This window comes from Antrostomus carolinensis, unplaced genomic scaffold (genome assembly GCF_000700745.2).
Source record: "Antrostomus carolinensis isolate BGI_N321 unplaced genomic scaffold, ASM70074v2 scaffold22228, whole genome shotgun sequence".
In the NCBI taxonomy this organism is placed as follows: Eukaryota; Metazoa; Chordata; class Aves; order Caprimulgiformes; family Caprimulgidae; genus Antrostomus; species Antrostomus carolinensis.
Window position 1 is genome coordinate 1 of NW_010331203.1, and position 14,360 is coordinate 14,360.

The 14,360-nt window shown below is 34.2% G+C and overlaps 1 protein-coding gene across 1 annotated transcript in view; it reads left to right on the plus strand.

The window, feature by feature from the left end:
• Positions 1 to 6,030: 6,030 nt before the first annotated feature.
• LOC104528992 (A disintegrin and metalloproteinase with thrombospondin motifs 6) overlaps positions 6,031 to 14,360 on the plus strand; it is a gene marked incomplete at both ends in the record, with an annotated part of 26,280 nt that continues 17,950 nt past the window's right edge. The window contains 3 exons of the mRNA XM_010173157.1: positions 6,031 to 6,138; positions 9,342 to 9,487; positions 11,757 to 11,820. Coding sequence (XP_010171459.1) covers positions 6,031 to 6,138; positions 9,342 to 9,487; positions 11,757 to 11,820 — 318 coding nt within the window. The remainder of the gene's footprint in view (positions 6,139 to 9,341; positions 9,488 to 11,756; positions 11,821 to 14,360) is intronic.

Genomic DNA, 14,360 nt, shown 5'->3' on the forward strand with positions numbered 1-14,360 from the left:
GTCCCAATACCAACCCTTGAGAGACACCACTGGTCACTAGTTTCCACTCGGACATTGAGGTGTTGACCACAACTCTTTGAGTGTGACCATCCATCCATCATGAAACACTGATGTGATTTACTCCAGTTAAATAGAGGTATTAAGCTTGATGTATGGTTTTTACAGGAAAGAGATTTCTGGAAGGAGAGGTGTAGAAGCCACTAGCATATCTGTGCACCAGAACTACTGTTTCCCTTTTGTTCTCTCACCCATTGTTACTGTAACATTTTGTGCATTCATTTGAATATGTACATAGTACTTAGTAATTCACTGAAAAGTTATTTACTGCCCCGCAACTTCATATGTCATACGGTGGCTAAATTGCTTTGTACTTGGTGTTTGTTAGCAGAGTGTAAGTAGTTTGATCAGATGGAGCTCATAAATTAGTGTTAATAGTATGTGTAAATGAAGAGAGGAATTGAAGATTCTGGTAATATACTCTGTCATTTTTATCAACCTTTCCATTATTTTTTATTTTCTAAGGTCTTGCCAGTCAGGTGCAAAATCTCTCATCACTATTGTGAAGTCCTTTTGTGCTTAGAATGGTTAAAGTTTTGAGCTTTTCTTGTGTAAGGACTTACAAGGGTTGTGCGGTAATTAAGAACATTTGAAACACTTGCAGTTTTATTCTTAAAGTGAATTTTGTTCCCTCTTTTGTTTTAAGATTAGGATGTGTATAGCTAAGGAAATCCTAGAATATTTCCTCTTTCTGAATCCTAAAGTAGTTTCACATCCTTTTTGTATCTTTTTCTAACCAGTTCTTGTAGTCCCCTTCCTTCTTTCCTAGGACTATCTTGTCTCCAAACCCCCTTTCTCTTTCTCCCTCTCTTTCTTTTTCTCTTTCTCTCTCTTTCACAGGAAACGTAGATGTAACACCAATGTGCCTGCATCTTAAGAAAACTATTTTAAAAGTGCAAGGAGAAGCTCGTGATTAAAGCAGGAGGAGTGCATTAGATGATAGTAGAAGAAATAATGAGATACTAGATACTAGAGTGTGATTTGAATAAAGATGGGATAGGTTGCATGGGTTTGAAAGGGAGGATGCTACTTGGACATGGTTGATGTTGTGGGGCTTTTGTAGTTTCCATAAGGTTCACATAAGCACCCAATATTTAGGAAAGAATGCTGGTAACATAATACACATATGTAACTTAAGCTTTAGATTCTATTTCACATTTTTTCAGCATGTTGCGGTTCATAACATGCCGCACCACTTAATGAGCATTTGGTAGTGGAGCACTAAACTGGTAACTTTTGGGTGCTTATCTGAACTAAACGTTGAACCTTCTGAAGTTCACCCATAATCATAATCTTCTAGTTTTAATCATATTGCCAGCAGTATTTCAGCAGCGAGGCTGAAAATACTCTAGGTTGATGCTTTTCAGGTCTGAATTGTAAATTACAATTCAAGCTAATTATTTTATGCTGTATTTTAGCAAATGCTCATCAAGAGGTGCAGCATATTACAGATTAAACATGATGAAGTAACATAAAATCCTAATTAACATTTTAAAATTTTATGAACAAAAATGAAATTCCCAAATTATAGTTTAATATGTCTTGTGAATGTATTTTCCATCTTCTTTTTTTAATATTATGGGCCAAACTGCTAACTTTTGTTGGAGGCTTTCGTCAGTGTTGGAAATAATAAGAACAGCACAGCAATTTGATCTTTGCTCATATTACTGAGTTTTCATTGTGCTGTGTTGTTACCATTTATGATGATTATGATATAGGATGCTTAGATGTTACATAATATGAAATGCCTATGTGTGACTCTGCATGACACAACAGAAAGAGGCTCCATCATTGATAACGCTTAGGCAAAAGGAAGATAATTTGATTTGCTGTTTTTTTTCTCTAGATGGGTTCAGCTTTGTTTAATTTACTGCAAATACAAGCATCCGAATTCCAAACTGAAGTCATGGAGCCCTAAGATACACCGTTACAGGTTGTCATCTATCTTGTCTTGATCTTGTGAAAGGCCTCAGCTTCAGTTTCCTGGATTTATAAAACACTTTCCCTTGTTTGCTTTACAAATTAATAGTTATTAAATCCACGTATTTGGAGACTGACTTTGAGGTCATTGATTAATTTTCAGGTTATGCTTCTTTCTCTTAGTTTCATTAAATTATTCAGACAAATTTAATGTTGGCATAAAATATGTTGGCTTCATCCTGTGTCCGCCAATGAAGAAAAGGCTACCCTAAAGGGTTACCTTTCTGTTGGTGGAGGGGTGTGGGTGGATGGGTGTGTGTGCATGCATGTGTGCTGAGTTAGTGTGTAAAAAAAAAAAAGCAGTATACTTTCTACTAGTGATTTTAGGCCTGACCTTCCCAGGCCAGTTCCTCCTATGTTTTTAAGGCTGACGTATTAGAAACAGTTGCTTAGAGGTGTTATGGATAGGATGATGGTAGTGAGGAAATAGCTCAGATCAGTAACAGTGAAACTAAGGTAGTTCCAGGTATAGGGTTGAGCTGGAGAACAGAAAGCTTTGTGCACCTTAGAATTTCTCTGTTAACTTTTCAAAATCAGCTGAAAATAAAGAAAACATAGTCATAGTAGTACTTCATATAATTTAATTTTAATTTAATGAAATAACAACACAGGTGAATTTTCCACTTCTTTTTAGATATCTTATTTGTTTTCAAATGACTGTTGATGTTGTTTTTCATTTCATGTGCAGGGAGATGGAGAATGTACTTCAGATTCTACTCTTTCTTTTAAATGCAAAACAGCGGAGAAAATAAACAACTTCTTAAATAAGTTTGGCTATATTTAAAAAAAATTACAAGAATACTTGAATTTCTTGTTTTTAATATAAATGACTTGTATAAATTGATACATTGTGTTATTTTAGTCAATAAATCCTCTGCTTTGCATAGTTTTCCATAAGGAAATACTCTGTTGATTTTGGGTTATTTTATGTCGGTCTCAAATAGAACTTCTTTCTGATTTAAGCAGTGGTTTTTACTCAAATATTAATAGTATGATACAGCCCATAGTAATTTTACATTACTTTCATTTTGTTTTTAGGGATTTACTGAGGCAAACTCATGCTTACATTAAGGTCTAAATAAGGACTACCAGACTATGTTAGTATTAATATCTAGTTTTGATATAGTGCTTTTCCTTCTCTCTCCCAAAGCAATTTAGAAAGTAGGAAAATATTTTTCTCATTTTGTGGAGTAGGGAGGTGAACTGACATGCTTAGAATCATCCTGCAAAAGAATGACTTAAAGAGTTTTGGAGTGCCGTATCCATTAATTCACACAGTTTGGTTGATTATTTGTTTGGAATTAAAATACCTGGGTGATGTTAGTTCAGTGAATTTGGGGGAGTCTAGTGCCACAAAGGAGTCTGAGCATACAGAAAGAATACTGTGGGAAGGACATTCTTAAATACTCTAATTTGTGACTATGTTAGCCTAGCAATGAAATACATGTTTTAATGCTTACTTCCCCTTATATGTTAGTATATAGATAGTATACTTGTGTAGGCATATAAAAATTGAAATTCTGCATGTAAACTCTGGAGCACAAGCCAGAATTCTGGATTCAAATCACCCTGAAATACAGACTTACTCAGATCTGATTTTTGCTTCTGTAGAGTGTTTGAAAACTTTGTTTCTTAGTGCAACTGAATTTTTGATTTTTTGAATTTGAAATTTTTTAATTTGATCCAAAATTTACAAAGTCAGCACAGTTATTAATTTAAACATTTGAACTTAATCAGATGCAAAATAGACAGAAGGTCACAAGTAGAATCGTCACAGTCAGACTCTTTTAATTACGTCTTGATAATGTGAACCACACTTGAAACATGAGCAAGTAAATTACACTAATTTTACTCCCCACAATGAGCAAGTAAATTAAGTGTAGAGCAAATAAGGCAGGATTGTGACGGGAGCGCCTCATACTGTATCTGAAAGGAACCAATTTTAGATTTTCACTTTTAAATCCATACAGTATTGATGTTTGGATGGATTCATGGTAAATTTAGATGTGAATTTGATCTGGTGTTCAATTTTAGCATTGTAATGGCTGTAAAATTTGTAATCTAGTTAGATTGTTCAAGAATCTTTGTACTGTGTCTTCTGTTCTTGCCTTGTTATATTAGATATTTTAATACATTTATTTGTGAGTGTGTATCTTAATCTGAAAATTTTATCAGCTGAGTGGTAAAAGCAAGTGTTTTATTCAGAGATTTTAGTAAGTAAATATTTATATTGTTTGCAGTTCATCAGAGAAAAATTCTACTGTGAAAAGTAAGGTAGTTCTACATTGGCTGCAGGTATGGTTTTACAAGTGGCAATATTTCTCCTGAAGAGAGGCATAACAATTATCTTAAATTTTCACAGAGCCACCCACCAAATAGGACAAAGTAGTTTAGGCCTAATTGTCAAAAATTGATGGAAACTCCAGAAATCATCAGTACTCATAATTTCAGACCATTATAATATGGTATGTTTTTAATGTTTTTTTAAAAAGATATCTTACTTCTACTGGTCATGAAACTAAAGACACTGTATTAACAATCCTGCAAGAACGGCACCACCTGATTTTAAACTTGGAAAAGAATTTTGCGTTATTCAAGAGTAGCTTGTACTGTTGAATTGTTACTGCAGCTGCTAATGTATAAATAAATCCATTTGTATATGCAGTAAAATGCAAGAAACATGAATTTCAGGGTAAAACTTACCAGTTATTCTGTTGGTATGTATAGAAAAGATAGCGTATGTGCCAGATACTCATTCATTTCCTCAGAGAAACAGTTAACTTCGTGGGGAACCTCAGAATTTTAATTTACTTGTACTGTCTTTTCCTTTTTGCTCTTTGTACCAAAGTTCAGCCATAGAATCTATACAAGGATTATTTGTAGGATATGGTTTCAAGCAGCAGTTAAATAAAATTAAATAGTAATGACTATCATAAGATCATTTGAAAGATTTTATCTTTCAAATTTTAAAAAATGCTTAAAAAAATATCTATAAGCAGGTTGTGAACTCTTGCACAGATCTCGAAATAACACAACCAAAATTATCCTGTAAGTAATTTCTGTAAAAGCAAAACACATCTGATTTTATTCTGAATACATAGCTGAATCCAAGGGCAACTAAAGCAACTATGAAGATTTCCAGTGTTCAGACAACTTTGGATCATGTCCAGATTATAAATTTCGACCTTTAGATAGTTGTAACAGTGAATCTCAAATGTCAACAGAACTGGCTTAATTTAAATGGTGGGTAGATGTCCAAAACCAAATGAGAAAATATGGTAGGAAAAAAGATTATTTGAAAACCTGTGTTTGTTTAACAGTGGCAATATAGGAAAATAGGTGAGGCTAAATAATTTACGAACTATCAGTCATAAATCTAAAATGTCTATAGAATATATTTTAGTACATAGCTCAGTTAGTACTAAATTTATGTGCACTGTTTTAGCAGGTGTTACAGGAGAGGAGTGCAAGTAGTCTGAGCTCTGAAAGATTGGTTTTAACTAAAGTAAACAAAAATTATTGTTGCTGTTTCATATTTCAAAATTAATAGTATTAATTAGACAGATTATTAATTAATAGTATGAATATCCTTTTACCATGTAATTTTGAGACATATAATGACAGTGATGGAGATACTACAGCACGTCTAAAGACTACTTCTACAGCAACACTGAAATAGACTAGGCCCAGAATTAGCACTAATCAAGAAAAAAGCAACTATAAAACATTACTTGCATGGCAGGTGTGAAAAAAACACATTCTTGTAGTCTACAATTGGATACTTGCAGATTTTTTTTTTGTGGAATATTCTTAGGTAAAATACAGTGGCTTTGAAATTGCTCCAGAATATTTCACAACCATCTATAGATTTGTCTCTCCCACGCAGTTCTTAATAGTCTCTGTTCAAAACAAATTTGTGTATATGTGTGTATGTGGACTGGAAGCAATTTTAGGCATTTGTTCTGATCAACTTGCCTCTGCCTTCTTTCCTAGGAAGTGTGTAGAGAGCTCTGGTGCCTCAGCAAAAGTAACCGCTGTGTTACCAACAGCATTCCAGCAGCTGAAGGTACTCTTTGCCAAACAGGGAGCATTGAAAAGGGGGTGAGTACAAATAATTTACTGTTTGAAGAACCATTTTATTGTTTAAAGGCTACAGGAAGAAGGAAGTAGAAAATTAAAGTACTTATGAGGAACTACAAGAGTTCAAAAAAAGAGCTATTATTTAAGAATACATCTGCATCCTTCTGGAAGTATCCTACAGAACTATTTCACAATTATTTTATATATATAATTTCATAAAACATTTAGCCTTGCTATAAAATTCTACAGCCTGGATAAAAAAACCCAACCAAACAAACAACAAAAAACCAACCCTGTTACATACTCTCTGTATATTTTTTGAGTAATTTTTTTAAAAAAACCTCTTTAGTTTAATCTGTGTTAAATTTTATAGCACTCTTCACTAAAGAACTGTTACAAGTTTTGGTCTGACATGGACTTTGAAAATGTGTGACGTAGATCTAGAGCCTGAACTCTGTTATTTTGTTAGAAGGAAAAAAAATCTTTATTAGTTTAGATACAAGCTGAATCATACAAGCATATAGAAAAATTGTTGCCTTAATAAAAGTGTTTTCTAAAAGCCCATGTTTCCCAGTGACCTTTCTGTTTCGAATTTGAGTTACTCTTCTAGTATTCAGTCATATTTGCATAACCATTTAGCTTTAAAGGATTTTGCCGTGCAGTCTGTTAAACTCTACCTAACAGAAAGTACAGAAAGTCAGTGTTGCAGTAGATAAGGCTAGTGCTATTTATCTATCTTAACATGGGAACTTTGATTTTAAAACAATGTCTGCATATCTGTAGTTTTAAGAAAGATCTGAAACTTAGTTTTAGATTAATAGTAAATGAGTGTTTCTCAATTAGAAGGCGAAAGCTATACAGGTCTTAAAGAACAAAGAAAAATACTTAAATTATTAATTTACAGGATATGTACTGGGGAAAAAATTTAATTCCATAAGCCTTTTTTCAAGATAACATATTTTATGCAAGTCTGTACAAAGTGAAGAGGGCTTATTATATTAAACAATTGCTACTGTCTGTCTGAGAGTTGCTGTGTCTGTCCATAAGATTTACTGCTCCAGACTGGATTTTTCCCTAACAACAACTACTGACATCTATTCTCATCTGACTTTTGCCATGCTAGCTGAGCTAGTTTCAACAAAGATTACATTGCATTTTGACTTGCAAACTGATGTTTAAACAAAAAGAATGAAAGCTTTTGGGCAGCTGTCACAGTTTATTAATGCTTGTTGACAGCTTCATTCAGGGCCCATGACCTAGCATCATTCTGATGGCTTTTCCATGCTGAGTTTGGAAATATTGGTAAACCATGTTAAATAAATTCATTGAAGTGGTCATTTGAAAAAATAGAGTGCTTATAATAAGACAATGAAAATGGAGAGACCTTTGCATTCTACCAAAAATGTTACCTTTTATTAGTGTAATAGAAAATGTTAGAAGTTCTTCCTTTAAATCAGCAGCCTAGGTTTATTTTGGAGCCCCCACTCCTTGTAAATTGCAAGGAGCAATTTACTTCAGTTTATATTTTTTGAAACTGTGAGACTACAGTGAAGGAGTTGAGATCCTTTAAGACATTGTTGCTGTGTCAGCTTGCCAGAAGCTTTAATCCATTTGCTCTCTACAAAACACCTTTTTCCAGTCATCAGTATCTTGTTCCATCATTAGATTTCAGAAAGAAATGAGAGACTCCATCCTATTTTACAAAAGTAGACTATTCATGCCTATTAACAACAGAGAACTGTATCTGTAAACTGCAGCTTTGAAGGTTCCTGTAAATAATTAGTTCCTGATAGCAAAAAAAACAGGAAACATGAGCTCTTTCCAAATATGTAGTTCTTTTTACCATACACTAAGGAGAAAATAATAGATCACAAGTCTATAACACATTATTATTACTGTTATTTTTTGTTGTTGTTGTTGTTGTTATTATTATTACATCTGTACTGCAGTCACGCCTAAAGGCCACAACCAAGTTAGGCCCTATTTTGCTGGGCTCTGTCAAGTATATAATAAATGTTACCTGCTCTAAAGGCCTAACAAGATCTCAGAGTAGTTCATCATATTTGGATGATCAGTTTCTGCTTTTAGTTACAGTAATGTAAGTTAGGTGTAACTATGAACTCAAAGCAAAATTTGATGCAATGTGCATTAATATCTTATTGGCAGAGTTGTGAGGGATTTCTACAATGAAGATGGCCTAACACTCTATTTTAAAACCTTATTTCAGTTGCTTATATAAACTTACCTAACTTTAAACTCTTTGGGTTGAAATTTTCCACAGTAGATTTCTACCTGAAGGTTTTTAGTGTGCAGATTCAGGTCACTGAACCTAAGGCTGTGCTCTACGCTGTCACCTAAGCCTATAATGGTGGAAAAGGGTATTTAACTGAGCTATACAAGATTCTCAGTGATGCAGTAGACACCAGAGTATGGATCAAACTATGGACTCCAGGATTATTTCTGAATGGTTTAAAAAAGGTTTCTGACTAAGGAAACAATAAATTTACTTTAGCAATTAGCCCTTTGTGCAAATTGTATGTTATTTTGTATGTCCGATGTATGTAACAATATTGCAAAGTTTAAGTGCTTGCATGAGTGGAAGTATGCATGTTCATTCTGTCCCTGAGCAAGTGGCCAGTCACTGTGATACAATCATTTTCCCTACCATGTCTAATGCTTTGGCACCACTTTTATTATGTCTGTAGGGTTAGTATAAATGAAGTACTGCAACAAATTCGTCTTCCATTGTAACCTTGTCCCGATTTCCTTTTTTAAAATGTAAGGGAATACTTTCTTAAAAATACTATTGGGGGAAATTTTTAATTCTGCATAATGAAGCCCTTACATGAATCCTAAGTGGAGAGTGCTTTACTAAACTAATCTTAGAAATGAATCTTAGTGTTGAAAAGAATGTAAGCAGCTTTAATATGAAACATTAAGGAGGCTGTATGAAGAAAGAAAAAGATCTTTATTTTAAGCTTGCTTTAAATTCTAGTGTGTGTTAGGGACCTGTAATTCAGGACTTAGTGAAGACAATTAACAAATCACACACACCCTCACCAATGTCTAAACATGGCTAGAAAAAGTAAAATATTAGTCTTGCTATCTTTACAGAGAATGTTAATGCCTATAATTGGTCATTGCCTGACCTTTATTTTTTTCTGTCCTGATAACTCTGTCAGCCTGGAAGCTAATTTTGTGGGTTTTTTTGTTAAATCTTTCAGTGGTGTTATCAGGGAGAGTGCGTACCTTTTGGCACTTGGCCCCAGAGCATAGATGGGGATTGGGGTCCATGGTCAATATGGGGAGAGTGCAGCAGGACCTGCGGAGGAGGAGTCTCCTCATCTATAAGACACTGTGACAGTCCAGCGTAAGTAGCTAAAGTAAGCCGAAGCCAACAAAAAGACACATTTGGAAATTACTCAAAACTGTGGTTTCACGTGTTATCTGTAAAAATTTTTTGCTAGTTTGCCAACATTTGTCTTCAAAATAGCAGACAGAAACACTTAAACAGGAGAAGTTCACTAGACATACTTTTAACATTTTTAATGTATCTTATATACTTTAAAGATAACTGGATTTATATTTAGCAGTAACCAGAATGGTTTTCTTTCTGCAACTTGCTGTTCATGCAAAATATATTTAAATTATGCCTTTGATAGACTTCTTGCTTAGGACATACTACCTCTAATGCTTGTCTAGGGTATAAAACAACTATTGACAGTTACATACTAAAAAAACCCCAACACAGTATTTCCAAGCTTTTGCATACAACTGCTTACATCTAAACCATAGTTAGTAATACTCTGTTGCATACAATACATTCACATGCTGTCATGTCCAACATTTAGTTGTGACTTCACATTGACTCTTAAAGCAATTCATCAACTTCTCTCCTTGCCACCACTCCCCTATTGGTCCATCTGCTCTCTCTCATGAGGGGCTGGCTTCTCCGCTACAGCGTGATCTCTTGTGTATAGCTGTACTGGTCCTGTCACCTGTCTGCGTTACAATGTCTGGAGCACTGTTCCACAGGTCTGTCAGGTAAGTGCTCCTCTCTCTGTCACTAGTACTTCTCAGATGAGGAGTGCTTATTTATTTCCAGTGCCGTTCTTTGCTGAATGAATCTCTTTTTTCTCTTGCTGCTTGTCCTGTTCTGGTTACCTCATCACAGCTGTAGGTCACTACAAAAGAATAGTTTTATTACTCTGTACTTTGTTCTCATCATGTCCCATAATCGCTGTTTCCATCACCATTGTTAGTTTTTAAGACCACTTTTTCTTGAAAACATTAAGCTTTTGTGCTTCTTTCATGAAAATCCATTCTGTGACTTTTGTCACTCCTGTCTTATCTTGTCCTCTCTGTATATGTAGGTTCTTTGTTGCTTATACCCATGTTTTGCAAGTCAGGCTGTACATCAGTTTTCCACTGTGCACCGCAGGACAGATGCCATAATGTCACATTACAGCTGCTCAAGGTGATCTGTTCACCTCCTATCATTAGCAATAACTATCAAATCTGGCAAATAGTACTACTTACTGAATGGGTTTAAAAGCAAAAATTCTCCATATGCATCAATAACATGTCAGACTGTGTTACTGAGAGAATAAATTGATTTTTTTTTTCACAGTGGTAGGTAAAAATGCTAGTGACATGTCTGTTTGGAGCATGAGTAATTTCCTAAGATTTTTTAACCTACTCCTAACACCACATATATTGGTTGGTATGTTGAAAGGTGATTAAATTTTAAATACTTAACTGTACAGTAAGGAAGTGTATTTTGGGAAGGGGTATGTGTGCATTAGAAAAAAATTTGTTTTGGTTCAAGGTTAGTGTTGTCTGATTAAATATCTGCAGTGTGGAAAATAGTATTGATTTTCTTTTTAGTTAATTGTTAATTATTTTATTTCTTTATTATAAAACCAACACCAAATGTTTTCTCTTTTTTGCTTTCAAGTTATGAACCAAAGAACTTATACCTGATTAACCTTCCATTTAAGTCAGTATTAATTCATTATTTGACCTCTGTGGAAGATAGATAAGGTTTTTGAACAGTTTGGGAATTTAAGAGCCAATGTCTTACACTAATAGAAACCTGCTTACTCTGGAGTTTCCTCAGATTTAATACTGCTCAATTCAAATCAGAATCAGGTTCTTGAACTAGAAAATTCAGTCTTTGGTGGCTCCAGGATTTAGCAAGCAGTATTTCTTAATTTTGTTGTATTTCAAGTGTAATATGAGAAGATTTTAAAAACAGTATCACATAGGTTGTTTACACATTTCTCATTCCAGTTTTTCAAAGCAGGCAAATAATTGAAAACAATGCCTTTTTAGTATGTTCAAAATAAAATTAAATTGTATTGCTCGAGATCTATGCAAACTAGACAAATACTATATGAGTGACTATTTTCAAGTAGCCATTATTGGTTTTTTGTATCTGCTCCAATTCAAGTCAATGCTACAATTCTTATTAAATAAAATATTTTAAATTCTCACCTTAAAACTTCCATGTACTTTTAGTTTTATTTATATAATGTATACCTCTTGGACTTGTGTTTATCCTAGTAATACATTAGTACATCTCATGAACTTGTGTTTGTACAAATACATATACTAACACATAAAACATGTTTTTCCAGCCCTTCAGGTGGAGGCAAATACTGTCTTGGAGAAAGGAAGCGGTATCGCTCCTGTAATACTGATGTAAGTAAATTTTGTTCCACTGTAACGGTATCATCAACTTGTCTGGTTTACATTTTAGCGGCAATGGATGCATTTTTTCCCAGATCAGAAAAGCTGTGAATTCTCCATTTGATTGGCAAACAGTCCTGTCGGGCACTTCATTATTTCAAGCACCCTACATGTTCTGCTAAATGTTAGGATCCCTATCTCAATGTGATGCCCAGCTAGTGCCTTCACATTAAGGCCTGCAGTGGGTTCAACTTGAGCATCCATGTTAAAGGTGAACAAGGACCATTGCACATTAGAGCAAAGGTCTGTCTAACCCACTGTCTTGTCTCCCAGCAGTGGCCAGTAACAGGTGTTTAGGGAAAAATTACAAACTTTTGGCAGCCAAGACATGACTTTTCTGTGGATATATCATATGAGTTTCCAGAAGCAGAGTGTCTAAAGATTTCTTGAGTCTATACATTTCACAATGTATCTGTACCACATTAACTGCCACAAATGGAAGTGCCCTCCATGAATCCACTTTAAACCTTCTTACCCTTTTTATTTCTTTATAACTTCCAGTGCTAATGTGTCACACATTCCTCTTACAGATTCTGTGAAAATTTATTTCTTTTGGCGTGTTTTAAACCTGCTGTTTCACCATCAGGTATCCACTGGTTCTTGTATTACTAGAATGATCATGCAATTTTATTTTTGAGCTGAGCCCATCAAATAATGAACTAACACTGATGGGCTAGGGTGGAGTATAAATGTGTAAAATCAAATTATGAACGTGAATTATGAATTCAAGTAAGTTAAAAATTGAAACAGCAAAAAGTACATGTCGATAATTAATTTTACTTGTAAATTTCCAAGTCAGTGTCACTACAAAAATAAACAGGCTTTCATGTTGCTTTAGCTTCAAATTTTTCTTTATTTTCTTAAATTGAGAAAGTTCATAACAATGGTAGAGTCTTTACCTATAGGTGCTTTTTCACCTGTTTATCTTTTGATATATTTCAGGAAAAAATACAATAGTTAATATACTAATTCCTTGAAAAAAATTGGTTTTACGTTTGTTACTAATTATCATAAGTATTAGTTTTGCAGACTTCTCAGTGGAGGTTACTCTCATTATTAGGCATTATTACAGATTTCCAAATTAAAAATTACTTTCCTACTGCTAATCACAGCTGCTCTGTTCACGTAGCCAAGAAGTGTGTTAGGCCTTTGGGCTACAATGTTGTAAGAGAAACTGAAGCTGAGCTGCTTGTCTAGTAGGAGCTGTAAAACCTTTATAGTCATGCAACCTTCCAAATTGCAGTGCACCATTCTGAAACTTTGACCTTTTTTTTTTTTTTTTTTCTTTTCTCCCCACATAGATATGTATGTTTGTGCTTGGCTATCTTTGTGCCATTTCATTTGAATGGATCCAGGTTATTAGGTGATCCACTGTAGTTAATTTACCTTCCTCCTTATTTTTACTCAGATGGTCTTTTTGTAATTTGAATACTATTCCATAAGCAAGAAATTTTTTCTTAGTTCCAATTCACAAACGATGATGTTGGATAACACCGTGTATGTTTTGTGTTCTTAGAGTTGATAGAAAATAGACCTATGAATTGACCAACTAAGTGATGATTCTTTATGTATGCTTTACTGAACTATTACAGTTTTTGTTTTTTCAGTCAGGATGTTGTACTACTGATTTAAGTGCCTTATCAAAATCTAAGCATTTTCCATTATCCATTTAATTTAACCAGGAATTTTAAGAAGTTTTAGTTGCTAAAACCCATTCTTACACAAAATACTGACTTATGTTATTATTTATCTTTCTTTTAAACATATATCGGTTAAGTATCTGTCAACTTTTCCGTTTATTTGGGATTGATATCATGCACACTGTAACATTTATCCTTAACTATTTATCCTTTTAAAATAATGACCTTTTTACATTAATACTGTTTCAGTTTGTACACACACAGTCTAAGATCTGTTAAAAATTTACATTGGCATACTGGAGCCCTCCTCCCTCAACTTTTTGAGGACTCTGTAATTGTCCAGGTGTTCTTATGTTTATCTCCAGTCATTTTGTTTAGCATCTGCCACAGTAACTGGTATACAAGAAAGTTTACATAATATGTAATCCTCCTCCCTCACAAATATTCAACAATTTTTAATGCTTTTTTATAATTAACAATTGTACCACAGCTACCTAGCGATACTGTCAAAATGTTGCTAGGATGTGTTTTATTGTCAGACACTTCAAACACTTTTATTCTTAGTTGGTTTTGTTTCCCTTATTCTCTCTTTATTTGTTTTTTGCCTAGAGGAAGCTTATAGGGTCACAGAAGGAAGATCTAGAAGGTATCTGAGGAGGCCATTCAGGCCATTCCCTGGCTCGAAGGCAAAATCAACTGTCATTAAACCATTCTTAACTGATTAGGCAGCAGACCCATTTTGAAATACACCCAGTCTGGGAGATATCACTAGGATTCTTCAATACCCTTACAGTCAGGGCAGTTTTCATATAATATAGTGTATGTTTTCTCATCCTTTAGGATCCTTATTTA